General features: G+C 48.2%; 2 protein-coding genes across 2 annotated transcripts in view; one reads left to right on the plus strand and one right to left on the minus strand.

The window, feature by feature from the left end:
- The window catches only part of LOC147747702 (potassium channel subfamily T member 2), a 1,549,272-nt gene that overhangs the window by 140,821 nt on the left and 1,394,312 nt on the right, over positions 1 to 14,139 (minus strand). The gene's annotated exons all lie outside the window — the stretch shown is intronic.
- LOC147747703 (uncharacterized) lies at positions 2,468 to 3,465 on the plus strand. The gene has a single exon (XM_086936351.1). It carries the CDS (start codon positions 2,477 to 2,479, stop codon positions 3,404 to 3,406), a length of 930 nt encoding a protein of 309 aa, XP_086792477.1. The 5' UTR covers positions 2,468 to 2,476; the 3' UTR covers positions 3,407 to 3,465.

Genomic DNA, 14,139 nt, shown 5'->3' on the forward strand with positions numbered 1-14,139 from the left:
TGTGAGTAGGTACGAGAATCACCCAAACGATGCTAATCAATGCCAGTGATAAGTATGTTCTACGAATCTAGATCTGTGAGATTTTTAGGATGTATTTCACAATGGCTCACTGGCATATGTGTAGTGGTACAGAACCTGGACTTAAAACGTTTCCCATGCGGAAATCTACGTCAAGTCTGCCTACTTAACGGATATTTTCTCAAGACACAGTTTGGTTAAGGGGAGTAAAGGGGATGGCTGAAGTATTTCAGCGGAGAGGAAGGGTAACATGAGGCACTCTAAATAAAACGAAATTTGTCTCCTTGCCTTTGACTCCTGACATTGCATACTTGTGCTTTGTCCAGACTTGACCTTTTCCCTGCTTGCCGCAGCTGTTTCTCGGCTTTGTTCCTCATTAACTGGCTTGTTAGCCACCTCTAACAGTGCGTCTAAAACTTAGTACACTGAAAAGGGGGGGCCCTTGGCCCCCTCGCCCGCATGGCGGCGCGGCGACCGTCCCCCTCCTCAGAGCTTCTCGGTGAGGGGGCGTGCCCGGCCGGGCGCGCCTCCTCACCGATTGGTTGGCGCCCCCCCTTGACCCGGATGTCATTGTTGGGCTTCCGGGTCTGGGGGGGGCGGGATGCAGGAGGGGCTGGGTGGGGGCGGGTCCGCCCTCACCTGGCCCCTTGAGGATAAAGAAGCGGGGAGCGCCCAGGAGACCCTCTTGTTCCCTGGACGCTCCCCCACAGAGTGTCGTGCCCCGCGCTCGGGGCTTTGGACGCTCCCCCACAGAGTGTCGTGCCCCGCGCTCGGGGCTTCTTGTTTTTGTAACCTTTCCAGTTTTGTTTTGTAGGCTTCGTGATCGGACCACAGGGCGGCCGAGTTGCACGAGGGCATCGCGACAGGAGAGGAGGCCGTCGGAGACGAGGAGCGACGCTCGGGGGGCGTCTTGTTGATTTAACCTTTTTCCGGTTTGTTTTTTCAGGCTTCGTGATCCAACTGCAGGGCGGCCGAGTAACGCGAGGAAGCCGTCGGAGACACGGAGCGGCTGGGGAGCGGGTTTGCCGAGCAAGTATAGTGAGGCGCCTGAATCATCCGGCAAAAGGTACTTTGCGGGGGTGGGGGGCCGCTTTGGAGATCGGTGTGCCAGCCGGCATTTTGCTCTTAATACCGGTATTCAGATCGCTGGGGCACACACGGACCCGGGCAGTATCGGCGGTGTAATAATTCCGTTGTTCGGCAGATAGGTAGGATTTCCGGCATTTCTGGGCAATTATAAAACCGATCGCATTAGTGCTTTGTTTCCCGCGCGCCTGGCATCATAATCGAGTACACGGGGAGGAAGCGAAGCAGGGTCGACCAGGGCAGGTCCTGGATGGGAGACCCTGTATGAAAGCAAAACAGTAAATTTTAAATTAGACATTGGATAGGAGGGTGGATTTGCTGAATATAAATATCCTGGTTTATGTGAGAGTAATTGTGATTATACGTTTTTTAGTTTTGCAGTTACAAAGAGTGAACAGTGGGAGTTCAAGCCTCCTGTAATTTGTTTGGTATGTTCATAACGCTGCTTCTGCTTTGTTCCACGGTATTCATATATTGTTCTATTGCAGGCAACTAACAACAATTTTTGGTGCACTTCGCGCAAGGAGAGGGACCTAAGACGTTGCGGAGGATCCGATTCCGGCCTGGTGCACGCAGGATTGATCGGTAAGAGGAGAGCGGGGGGCTAGCATTTCATAGCTTCTAGTTGCCGCCGGGTGGGTCTGCGTTAGAGTTTACCCACCCCAGACAAACCGGATAAGCCGGGGCGTTGCGGTCGCTGTTGCATGGTGCTTACAGCCCCCTGTACATCCTCCAGCTGGTGAAGGTACAGAGCGCACGGTCTGTTAACATAAGGAGTGTAGGGCCGAGGCGGGCGATCATGCCAGGGCAAAGGGGTGGTAAAAGGGGGTCTAGCATGGAGGCCATGATGCAAGCTATGATGCGGGAAATGGCTCAAATTAGCAAAAGACTGGGTAAGGTTGAAGAGGCCCGCATGAATGATAGACCCACTGACCCCCCGGGCCCATCAGGGAGGCCAGTACGGGAGAGAACGGCCCCTGTGCCAAGGGGTGATTTTGTTACTCCACCTAAGAAATCCAGGGCAAAGAAGCCTAGGTTCAGTTCCCCAACCCCAGGGCCTTTAGAACCAGTTCCCGCTGTACCAGTACCCACGATACCAGTTCCAGTGGCACCACTGCCAGCGACCCCAGCACCAATGGTACCGGTGCTCCCTGCTGCGCCGGCTGCTCCTACAGCACCTATCCCCCCTCCACCCGGGGGACTGGCACCAGCCCCGGGTGGGCCATCGCCACCGGCCCCATTGCCTAATTTGCCTGTCCCCCTAGATCTTCCTCCTGGGGTCCCAGATGCGCCGGCGGGCAGTCCAGACCCAGTCCCTGTTGAGTTGGAGTCTCAGATAGCGGCATTATTGCCTTGGCTTCGAAAAGGGGGTATGTGTCTTCCCTCAGCCGACCATGCGGCTGAGGTGGTTAAATTGGTGGAAAAAATTAAGGCTGCAGCTGCGGCTGATAGTATTGCGGTGCCCAAATCTTCTTCACTTACAGGTTCCAGTTCAGCACAGCCAAGTGGAGATAGTGTACCACCAACACAGGCGCCCGTGAATGGTAAGGAGGTGGCACTGCCCCTTTTGGGGGACGGCGTTGTGCCATCCAGGGGTGAAAACTTAGGGCAACATGTGTCCCAGGCAGTGAAGGAAATGATTTGGGCGGGGAAGTATGTGTACATTTATTCCTTGTTGTTGGATAATAGGGAAATGGAACAGGCTAAGTTAATGAAGGAATGGATGCACCCAAGTGAATGGAGGGCTCAATGCTCCAGATTCAAGGTAGAGGAAACGTTGAAGAATTGGATCAGGGCCTTTGCTGTCCTGTCCGCGATCACGGCTGAACGGCCCTCAAATGTCCAGGCAGCTATGTCTTGCTACATGAGTAGGATTGTGAGGTGGAGCGATCAGTATACCGGCGAGGCCTGGAAGGAATATGATATTAATTTCAGGAAGGCCAAAGAGTTTAATGCATCTTTAGCGTGGGACACGGTGGATTCCATGTCATGGCATCAGCAGTTCTCAGGGGACACGGCCCCTACACAGTCTACTAGCGCTCCCAGGGTGTTCTCCGCCAAGCCCCAACAGCCCTTTCGGTCACACCAGGGGAGTGAGGTCCCCGGGAAGAACAGGGGGGGGGGGGGGGCGGAGAGAAAAGGGGTGTGTTGGGACTTTAATAAGCGCTCCTGCTCAAGGCCCCAGGGTACCTGTAGATTTAGGCATGCGTGTTCAATCTGTGGGCACCCGTCCCATCCCGAGACAACGTGTAGGAACAAGCAAGGTAATCACGGTCACAGGGGAAGGGGGAAGCCTGAGTAATTCAGTCCAGCATGCCACTCCAACGCCAATAGACGTTTTTGCAATGATCCCCTGGTTGAACCGATACCCTGATCGCACAGCAGCCACTCTATTGCAGAAAGGTTTTTCTCAAGGTTTTAGGATCCCAGCAATGGGTTACACTGGTAGCCCACACTGCAAGAATCAGCTTTCAGTAACACAGAACCCAGAGGTGGTGGCCGCTAAGATTTCCAAAGAGTTGTCCCTAGGCAGGATAGCAGGCCCCTTCCAAGAGGTGCCGGTTCCCAATTTTGTGTGCTCTCCGTTGGGGGTAGTACCCAAGAAGGAAAGGGGCCAATTTAGACTGATCCACAACCTCTCTGCCTCAAGGGGGACATCCTTGAACGATGCAATTGATGAGGGGATCTGTAGTGTCAAGTATGCCTCATTTGATCAGGCGGTTGATTTACTACGTGCTCTGGGTACAGGTGCATTAATGGCAAAATCTGACATAGAATCTGCTTTCCGCCTTCTTCCGGTACATCCCCTGGATCACCACCTCTTAGGTTTCACTTTTGATGGCAAGTTTTACATGGACAAATGTATGCCGATGGGCTGTTCCATATCATGTGCATACTTTGAGACATTTAGCTCATTCCTAGAATGGGCTATGAGACAGGTCACTGGCCACCAACAGGTCATGCATTACTTGGATGACTTCCTTTTCCTGGGGGCGGCGGACTCTCAGGAGTGTGCTTGGGCATTGCAGGAATTTTGCGTGCTCATGCGTGCTTTTGGGGTCCCGCTGGCACCAGGGAAGACGGTTGGACCAGCCACCTGCCTGGAATTCCTGGGTATTGAAATTGACTCAGTGGAGGGATGCTTCAGGTTACCCAGGGACAAGGTGTCGAAGTTTAAGGCAGCTCTGCGCCAATGCCTAGGTAAAAACAAGGTTTCCTTGCAGCAGCTGCAGGAAGTAGTGGGGCAGTTGAATTTTGCTCTACGGGTCATCCCTATGGCCCGCCCGTTCTCACGCTCCATTGCCCAGGCGATGAAGGGGTTGCGGGAGAAGCACCACCGCACTAGGCTGTCATCTGAGGTGCGCCAGGACATGCATATCTGGATGGCATTCCTGGAGGGCTTTAATGGCAGGGTAGTGTGGTCAGCTCCCCCTGCTACATCAGCAGAGTTAGGCCTGTGGACTGATGCGGCTGGGAGTGTGGGCTTCGGTGCCATCCTTGGGAACAAATGGGTCGCCCAGCGGTGGCCGGAAGAATGGAGAGCACGGGGTCTGACAACCAACATTGGCTTCTTGGAACTTTTCCCGATATGGGTGGCATTGAAGGTCTGGGCAGAACATCTATGTAACCAATCAGTGGTGTTCTGGTCAGATAACATGACAGTGGTGGAATGTATAAACCAACAAGGGGCTCGCTGTCCGTTTATACTACGCCTGATAAAAGAGATCGTGCTGCAATGTTTAAAGTGGAATGTAGTTTTCAGAGCCAAGCATGTGCCTGGCATCCTCAACAATGCTGCTGATTCCCTTTCTCGTTGTAAAATGCAGGTCTTCAGGGAACATCTTCCTGCAGCAGACCCCTCGCCAACACACTTCCCGGCAGTTCTTTGGCAGATTGGTGCCCCAGATTACAGGACCTCGTGGTTGCTAGCTTAGCACCCAGGACCAGGACAGCATACGAAGGGGCGTTTTTGTCTTACTGTAATTTCTTGGGTCAGGAATGGGCAGTTAAGTGGGCACAGGAGGCCAGTTTTGAGGCCTATCTAGAATGGATGCACAAGGAACGGCGCTCCGTGACAGCGGCAAGCAGGCATAGGGCAGCGGTCTCTTTCTTTGCACAGACTAAGGGCATGCGAGATCCCACGAATACCTTTATAGTTCGCAAGGCTTTGAGGGGGTGGCGCCGGCTGCAGGGACACTCTACAGATACGAGAAAGCCCATTGGATTGGCCCGGTTGGCATCATTACTGGATGCATTGCATCAGGTCTGCAGCTCACAGTGGGAGGTCCTCCTGTTCAAAGCTGCATTTTCCCTGGCCTTTTATGGGGCCTTAAGGATTAGCGAACTGGTGGCAGGATCAAGAGTGGATAAATTGGGTGGCCTCCAGCGGTCTAGCATTACCATCAGAGAGGATACTATGTGGGTGACAATCCAGAGGTCCAAGACAGATCAGGAATCTCGGGGTCACACCATAGTGCTCCAACGGGCTCGGGCCAATCCTTGCTGTCCGGTCTCCCACGTGGAGGTCTTCCACGGACAGCGGGGGGGCACGGCGGTGGGTGCACTGTTGTGTCACGCTGATGGGACACCATTAACTAGATTCCAGTTTAGGAGAGTCCTTGAGTTAACGGTCAGACAGGCAGGGTTAGATCCTAGAGAATTTGGCACCCACTCCTTTAGGATAGGGGCTGCAACAGAAGCGGCATTAAGGGGTCTCTCAGCTGAGGATGTGAAGAGCATCGGGAGATGGACATCAGAGTGTTATAAACGTTATGTACGAATTGACCTGTTGTAACAACTTGGTGCTCACGCTTGGTATGTTTTTGTTTTCAGTTTCTCAAACCTGTGACGCGGGGGAGGAACTCACCGCCGGGCGTCAGCAAACGGCACCATCACAACACGAGCAACAGGATGGACACAAGACAAAGGTTATCTGGATTGTTGGCCACTCTTACGTGAGGCGTGCTGAGCGTGTTTTTCTTTCAGGAGACCGTCAGGAAAGGGCGGCGCGTAAAGGGCTGACTATCTCATTCTTTGGGAGGGGGGGCCTGTGCCTCAGTCAGTTTAGGGGTTTTTTCCAGGGACTTTTAGCTCAGCAGCCCTCCACCCCGTCGGTGGTAATACTCCATGTAGGGGAGAATGATCTGGCGAAGTTAGGGAGGCGCATCCTGATTGAAGAGATCATCTCCACGGCAGGGTGGGTGGCCAAGACTTGCCCGGGTTGCATTGTAGTGTGGTCTCAACTTATTCCTCGTTGGCAGTGGCGAGGGGGGGACTCGGTCAGGGCTTTGAATCACTCGGTAAAGAGGATCAATACTCAGTTGGACAAACTATTTCGAGCCCCCCGGTTGCAGACAATTCCACATGGATGTATATGGGGCGAAAGGTTCTACCTGAAGGATGGGGTTCATTTAACAGAGTCAGGGAATGTCCTTTGGTCTAATAATCTCTGGGCCTGGTTGGAGGGTTATGCTGGGTAAACACACTCCTGGGTGAATTCCTGAGTAGGGGGAGGCCAGATCGTCGGGTAACAATGCTGGCCTGTGGCGGTAAGGTCATGACCGGTGAGCAGCTATTTTAAGGTCTGAGGGGGCGGGCATCATCCCATGGAGGTTCCCGCCCAAGGGGAGGTGCCCTTGGCACCTCATAGAACTTCAGGGGCAAGGTAATTGCTTTTCAAAGGGGCGTGGGTTGGAGTAGTCACGCTTTCCTTAGGCTGGTAGCCACCCCGCGCGCGCATACTCATGACGTCACCGGATGGCGCAGAGTAAGGGCCCTCCTTTAGTGGGTAAATGGAGTTCACGGCGTGGACCGGGTAAGTACCAGGCCCGGCTACGCATGCGCATATCTCTGGGTAAGGCGCAGCTAGTAATTGTTTCACGGCGTGGACCGGGTAATTACTAGGCCCGGCTACGCATGCGCACATCTTTAGGTGAGGCGCAGCTACTAGGACCTGGCACCGGTTAGCGACCTTGCCATATGGCCAGAAATGTAGTATACAAAAATCTAGCTTAGGATGTTAGTTCGGTTAGGAAACAACCTGTATTAGAGTCTCTGTTAAGGTTAGTCTCTCATACTTGTTGACAACATTGTATCTAATGTCCTGCTGATTTTTGTATAAAGTATTTATCATGCTATTAAAATTTTCAATTTTATAACTTAATAAATACGGCCGGGGGGTCCCGCGACCCCCCGCCTTCCAAAGATAACCATGTTTTGTGTTCACATGTCCGGGAGTTGGTGTGGTCATTTGGGAGGGGGGCGGCAGCCAGTCGCTGACCATGTGAAAAGGGGGGCCCTTGGCCCCCTCGCCCGCATGGCGGCGCGGCGACCGTCCCCCTCCTCAGAGCTTCTCGGTGAGGGGGCGTGCCCGGCCGGGCGCGCCTCCTCACCGATTGGTTGGCGCCCCCCCTTGACCCGGATGTCATTGTTGGGCTTCCGGGTCTGGGGGGGGCGGGATGCAGGAGGGGCTGGGTGGGGGCGGGTCCGCCCTCACCTGGCCCCTTGAGGATAAAGAAGCGGGGAGCGCCCAGGAGACCCTCTTGTTCCCTGGACGCTCCCCCACAGAGTGTCGTGCCCCGCGCTCGGGGCTTCTTGTTATCCCACCCACCATCCCTGGAACTAGTTGGTTGAAACTGTATCAGTCCAATGTATATATACTTTGCTGAGTTATTGTTAGCACAAGGCCTGGTTTAACGAGCTTTTATGTGACTGAAGTATTTGTTTGATAAATGATCTGGTAGGCCTTTTTTCCCCGTTTTAGTGAAATATGTTTAATTTTGCTGCATTGTGATGTTTCTGTTAGGCCTTTTTTCCTTTGTAGCGATATTTTGATTTTATGTGATATTAGTTAGAGTAGTTGTCCTTTAGATCTTTTCTTCCATAGGTCGTCGTATTTATTAGGTTTGGGGCATGCGGTAAGGTCATGACCGGTGAGCAGCTATTTTAAGGTCTGAGGGGGCGGGCATCATCCCATGGAGGTTCCCGCCCAAGGGGAGGTGCCCTTGGCACCTCATAGAACTTCAGGGGCAAGGTAATTGCTTTTCAAAGGGGCGCGGGTTGGAGTAGTCACGCTTTCCTTAGGCTGGTAGCCACCCCGCGCGCGCATACTCATGACGTCACCGGATGGCGCAGAGTAAGGGCCCTCCTTTAGTAGGTAAATGGAGTTCACGGCGTGGACCGGGTAAGTACCAGGCCCGGCTACGCATGCGCATATCTCTGGGTAAGGCGCAGCTAGTAATTGTTTCACGGCATGGACCGGGTAATTACTAGGCCCGGCTACGCATGCGCACATCTTTAGGTGAGGCGCAGCTACTAGGACCTGACACCGGTTAGCGACTATGCCATATGGCCAGAAATGTAGTATACAAAAATCTAGCTTAGGATGTTAGTTCGGTTAGGAAACAACCTGTATTAGAGTCTCTGTTAAGGTTAGTCTCTCATACTTGTTGACAACATTGTATCTAATGTCCTGCTGATTTTTGTATAAAGTATTTATCATGCTATTAAAATTTTCAATTTTATAACTTAATAAATACGGCCGGGGGGTCCCGCGACCCCCCGCCTTCCAAAGATAACCATGTTTTGTGTTCACATGTCCGGGAGTTGGTGTGGTCATTTGGGAGGGGGGCGGCAGCCAGTCGCTGACCATGTTTATTATAGTGCCATGGAAATAACGGTCAGCCACTGATATCTGTAGGGAGCCTGACTGAATGTTTAAAGTAGCGCACTGTATGGCAATCTGTACTGCAGAACCAGCCGCCTCTAGGCGGTACCATCAAGTGTCACGTTCCGGTGGCAATTCTAATCCTTGCAGTTTTTTGTCCTCTGAGAAGGATGAGTTGGAATAGTGTTAAAACTGTTACTTATAACGCTGTGAATCTGTGCTATGTTACTGCTGTGACAAGCTTGCATCTGAAAAGAGTTTTGCTCCCGAGTTTTACTCAGAGCTCACAAACGTCTTTTAGGATTTGCAGCACAGCAACACTTGTTTTATGTAGGGAAGAGAGGGTGGCTTAGCCAGAGATGGCTTTCTGAAACTCGTCTGTGGAAAGATATTGTAATTTACAGTACCAATCGCTCCGCCACAAATGCGAGACCGATTGCATTGCAAATGCTTGTCCTATTAAGTGATTAGCAAATATAGGTGATCATATTGTGCATAGGTGGCTGGGTTTATAGTGCGCAAGTTACTTATTTTTATCTTATCTGCCTCAAATCTGTGGCTCTAGGGAACAAGGGAAAAACAGCCACTAACGTCCCCACGGTTTCTCTGTAAACAGGGAATTCGAGCTGTGGAGTGTGGGATTAATGTCGATCAGGAACTGCATTATTTCCTGTAGGATGTATGATGAAACCTTAAAGAATCTGGATGTCTATTGTGATCATATACAGTTACTTAGTTTTGGGATACAATACTAAATATGAAATGTTTAGACAAAATGTGAATTGAGGTTTTTCTTCACCGAAGCTTGACTGAGATACACGTATATAAATATATGTATATATATATATAGTTATTGAGCCTTTGTGGATATTTGCAATAAGTTCTGAATGCTTATTCCTGGTTAGACTTGAATTGTTTAATAATTTATGTAGTATTATTGTTACTCTTGTATAAGCATAAGTTATTATTTTTTCCTCTTTTTTCTCTTTTTTTCTTTCCTCCTCTAATATCACTCCTCTTTTCTTCACCTGTGTAAGTTTAAAAAGTTTTTTGTCTGATTCAATGATATGGCTTCTTGCTCTAGGTGGGTTAAGTTACTTTAATAGCAACAACTTAAAATATTTAGCAACCACAAAATTTAAATGACTGGTAAAGTGCCTTATAGTTGATAGGATCACTAAAGACCTAATAATCGTCTAACTTTCGAATATGACATTAGGAATATTGAAATAGACAGCAAATTGCTGCTGTATTCCCTATCTTTAATGGTATAACAGTCAAAAATGACTAGGCCAAGATGGCGGCACCAAACTAGTGCGCTTCTGGAATGTCCTTTGTCTATGTCTGACTGATGAAACGCCAGTATCCATGTGGGTATTTAAACGCGGCACCATGGCGCGCAAGTTTGTTTACACCAGATGCGCTGATACAGAGACGATGGGAGCACTCTCCCGGTAAGTGGGGAATTAGGGTGGTTTTATACTGATGTAGTATGATACTGATGTAGTATGGAAACGGATTGACCTCTTAGGGTGGTTTTTCGGGTTAGCGTAAAATGTAAACACAGGGTCGATTACGGGCTCTGTTAGATACTGCGTGAGGGTGATTGTGAACCTAGTCTGAGTTACGCTATAAGTGAATTACTTTAAACTATTTTTATTCTGGACTATTAAAAGCGACTCTAACGTGGTTTGCGCCTTGACCCATGGAGCTTAAATAGATTGTAATAACAGGGAGGTCGTTTATACAATGCCCTTAATCAATTGAATACATGAAGTTGTGTGCTTTACGATATAGGTTGGGTTCATTTTCTAGGTGGGCCTTGATTAAATTGATTAGCTAAAATCCGATATGCCGAACTGTATTGATACCTGAACCCTAAAACATTCAGAACGCCTTTTAAGCGGCTTTTAAATGGTTTTAGTATTTGAGTTTGTTTTTAGAACTGGGGTACAAATGTTGTGTCTCCAATTTAGATTGGAATTATATAATATTTTCTTAAATTGAATCAGACAATAATATTTTATAATGTTCTCTCTTTCAGATACATTTATAATCTACTTATTTAACTACAAATGAATATTGACCTATGGAGCCTGTTTGAGGTAAAACAACAGAGGTCTCCTTGATTTTCTTGTGATATAAACCAAAAATAGACCACCATGTAGTGCAGTAGATTAATAGTGCTGTACTTTCACTCATAAATGCTTTGTCTTAAAACCTATAACATGGCAAGGTATTTAGACCATTCTGAGGTGCAGTTGATAAACAGCGCTTTGACTCTTGTCCGATACTTTTTTGTATTAAAATTAAAAACGCCGCATGATATTTGTCTCTTTGGAAGCTAATTCTGAGGCTAATGACTGTGCTTTGGATAAATAACAAAAAAGTCTTTTGTTTTATAAAAAAATTACAGGACTTAATTGTAAGCTCTCCTCTACAAACTTATCTATTTACAGTATTTTAAAATTATCCTGTGAAGAGTGACAATATATTGGATGAAACTGGGACATTTGTGAGAAAATTGAATTTAATGGTGAGTGTAGGTTACACATCTCAATTACTCTTTTTCTTCTTTTTCTTTCTTTTTTTCTCACTTTATTTCTTCCGTTTCCCAGTAAGCCTATTGCAAGCTTATAAATCGGGGTTCTTTTACTGGTGTAGCTTATAATGGATTCTTTCTTTCTTTCTTTCTTTGCACTAGGTGGTTGGTTGTTCCTTTGTTGTTGATTTTGAATTTTATTTGGACACTGCCTTCTCTCTTTCGATTTGGGAATCTTTCAATGGTTGATTTAAATATTTAAAACATGCCTTTGGTAGAATATGATTTAAGATCAGTGTAGTTGAATCTGTATAATATGGTTTAAATATTTACACATATTCGATTTTCATTCTGTTTGTAGCCCTGAGGAAGTCATTGGGAGACTGTTCCCGTGACGAAACACGTGTTGGCTTTGTTTTCATTGGCTACGCTTGCTGTACATTGTACTCTTGATGAACTATGGAATGATGAAACTTTGGAGAAGAAGATAAAACAAGATAAAGAAAATAAAAAAGACTGTTGAATATCTTGAGAAACGGATACGTTGATTCTTTCTTCATAAATTTGTGTTTTTGTGCTCGGGGACTGTACTATTTTGATCATATTGTGCGCTGTGCTCTTTTAAGGCACAGGCATTCCTTTATGCGGCATTTATTGGCAAGACCTCATTCACCATGAACTGCACAGTCTTGACTCGTTTTGCCTTTTTCATGCTATTTTGCTCTGTGTGTGTTTTGTCATTCGAGTAGAGCTGTGGGAGACAAAGTGCAGTGATGGTGTGTGGTGTCTTCGGTTTCACTATAATGAAGCACGAGGGTGATACGTTATGTTTCCATTTTATTCCGGTGTGTTTTATTAAATATATATTACAAATATATATTTTCCAAAGAGATGTCCACGCTTGTAACAGCACGCAACATATCCGCCTACAAGTAAGGTATTTTCATCATTTGGACACAGATGTGGTCTGTTGATTGTAGAAGAATGCTTTATGGGAATTTAAAACTGTGTGCATGCTCAAGTGCCTTTTCCTGGAATACTGAATAAACACCGTCTCTTTTCTATTCCTACATGTAACCACCATTGTCCTTCAATTGCTTCTCTTCTGAATCAATTTCTTGCCCGGGGTACTCTGCTGTGATTGTGGTCTGGTCATTAGCTTAAAAAACAGAACTAACTCTGCCCCGCCGCTTGTCTTTGCAATTGTTGCTGCAACAGATTATCGAGTTTAGCTGCTTTGAATCTCATAAAACACAACCACAAAACAAACATAACCACAACACACATACTGCTAGCCTGTAGGAGTCAGTCAGCCAGTGCAAGGCCGTCAGGACTGGAGTGATGGGGTCACGCCTGAGAAGGTTTCACAGTTATCGGTCCACGCCTACAATCTTCATTTTACACAGGGACAGTGGTGAGGCTACGCTGCAACGCCTGCTTTGTGCCAGTTTCAGGTGGATGGGGGCATGGCAGTCTTTGTGCGACAGTATTAATACTTCAGTTCATGCCTGTATTTCCTCAGCTGCAAGAGTTTGGCAGACTGTGAAAGCTAAAGAGACTCAGCGACGGGTACGGGGAGCTCCATGGCGAGAGGCAGTGAGAGACAGACAGAGGAAGATAAGGAGAGTGCAAGAGACGAACACAGCAAGAAAGGCAGGAAGGGATAAATAGAGAGAGCGCTTTAGAGAAGAGAGAGAAAGACACGCACAGAGATCTAAAGACAGGCATGTAGACATAATGAGAGATATAAAACGAGTGAGAAACAGGCAGATAGATCTAAATAGAGAGACAGGCACACAGGTCTAAAGAGAGAGTGAGAGAGACAAGCAGAGAGATCTAAAGAAAGAGTGAGAGACAGGCAGAGACATCTAAAGAGAGTGAGAGACGGGCAGAGATCTATACAGGGTGTGAGACCAGATCAGAGACCTAAAGAGAGAGTGAGAAACAGGCACAGAGAGCTAAGTAGAGAGCAAGAAGCAGGCATAGAAAGCTAAATAGAAAGTGTGAGACAGAGGAGACAGCTAAGGAAAGAGAAAGAGAATTAAAGAGTGAGTTACCAGCAGAGATTGCTAAACAATGAGAGACAGACAGTGGAATATAAGGAGAGTGCAATAGGCAAACACCCCCCTGAAACCCCTGTAGGTTGTTCGGTCTCGGTTGCTACGCTCGCTTGCCCCATCAGTGCAGTATGCAAATAATTTTACGCCCCACCACTTTCAAATACCACCAGCGGCCCCTGCTTTCAGCCCTCATCAGCCAGGATAGCTTTATTCCAGTGGCATGGAGAGCACAGGACTCACGTCTGAGCACACCCGTCCCACTCGGGGTGACAAATGCAAAAACAACAGTTGATGGACAGAATGCAGAACAATGTCATACATTCACCCCAGTACAAAGATCTGGGCCTACATTCATCGTTTTTCCGCTCACCATGCCATTCCAGTTTGAACCCAGCCATATGCAAATTATGTCTGAAGTGGGGTGGCCTGGTGAGCAAAATAACAATGGGTTAAACCCAGATCTGTGACTGGGGGGGATGTTTTGCCAATGTGCAACATTCGGTCCATCACCTTGTGTGTTTTGCTGTTTGCCCTTTGTGGGAAGGGTATGCCTAGACATGGGTCCTGTGCTCACTATGCCACTGGAGTCAAGCTATTCTGGCTGATAGCCAGAAACCGGTCCTAGGATGCTTGATTCAGGTCCAGGGAAGACATGGCTTGGTATTTTGGGCTGGACTGTTCCTATGAGACACAGGGTCAAGACTGATTTGTATATGGCCAGTCTGAACTGGGGTGGCCTGGTGAGCAAAATAACGATGGATTAAACC

The sequence above is a fragment of the Lissotriton vulgaris genome, chromosome 1_1, assembly GCF_964263255.1.
Source record: "Lissotriton vulgaris chromosome 1_1, aLisVul1.2, whole genome shotgun sequence".
Taxonomy (NCBI): Eukaryota; Metazoa; Chordata; class Amphibia; order Caudata; family Salamandridae; genus Lissotriton; species Lissotriton vulgaris.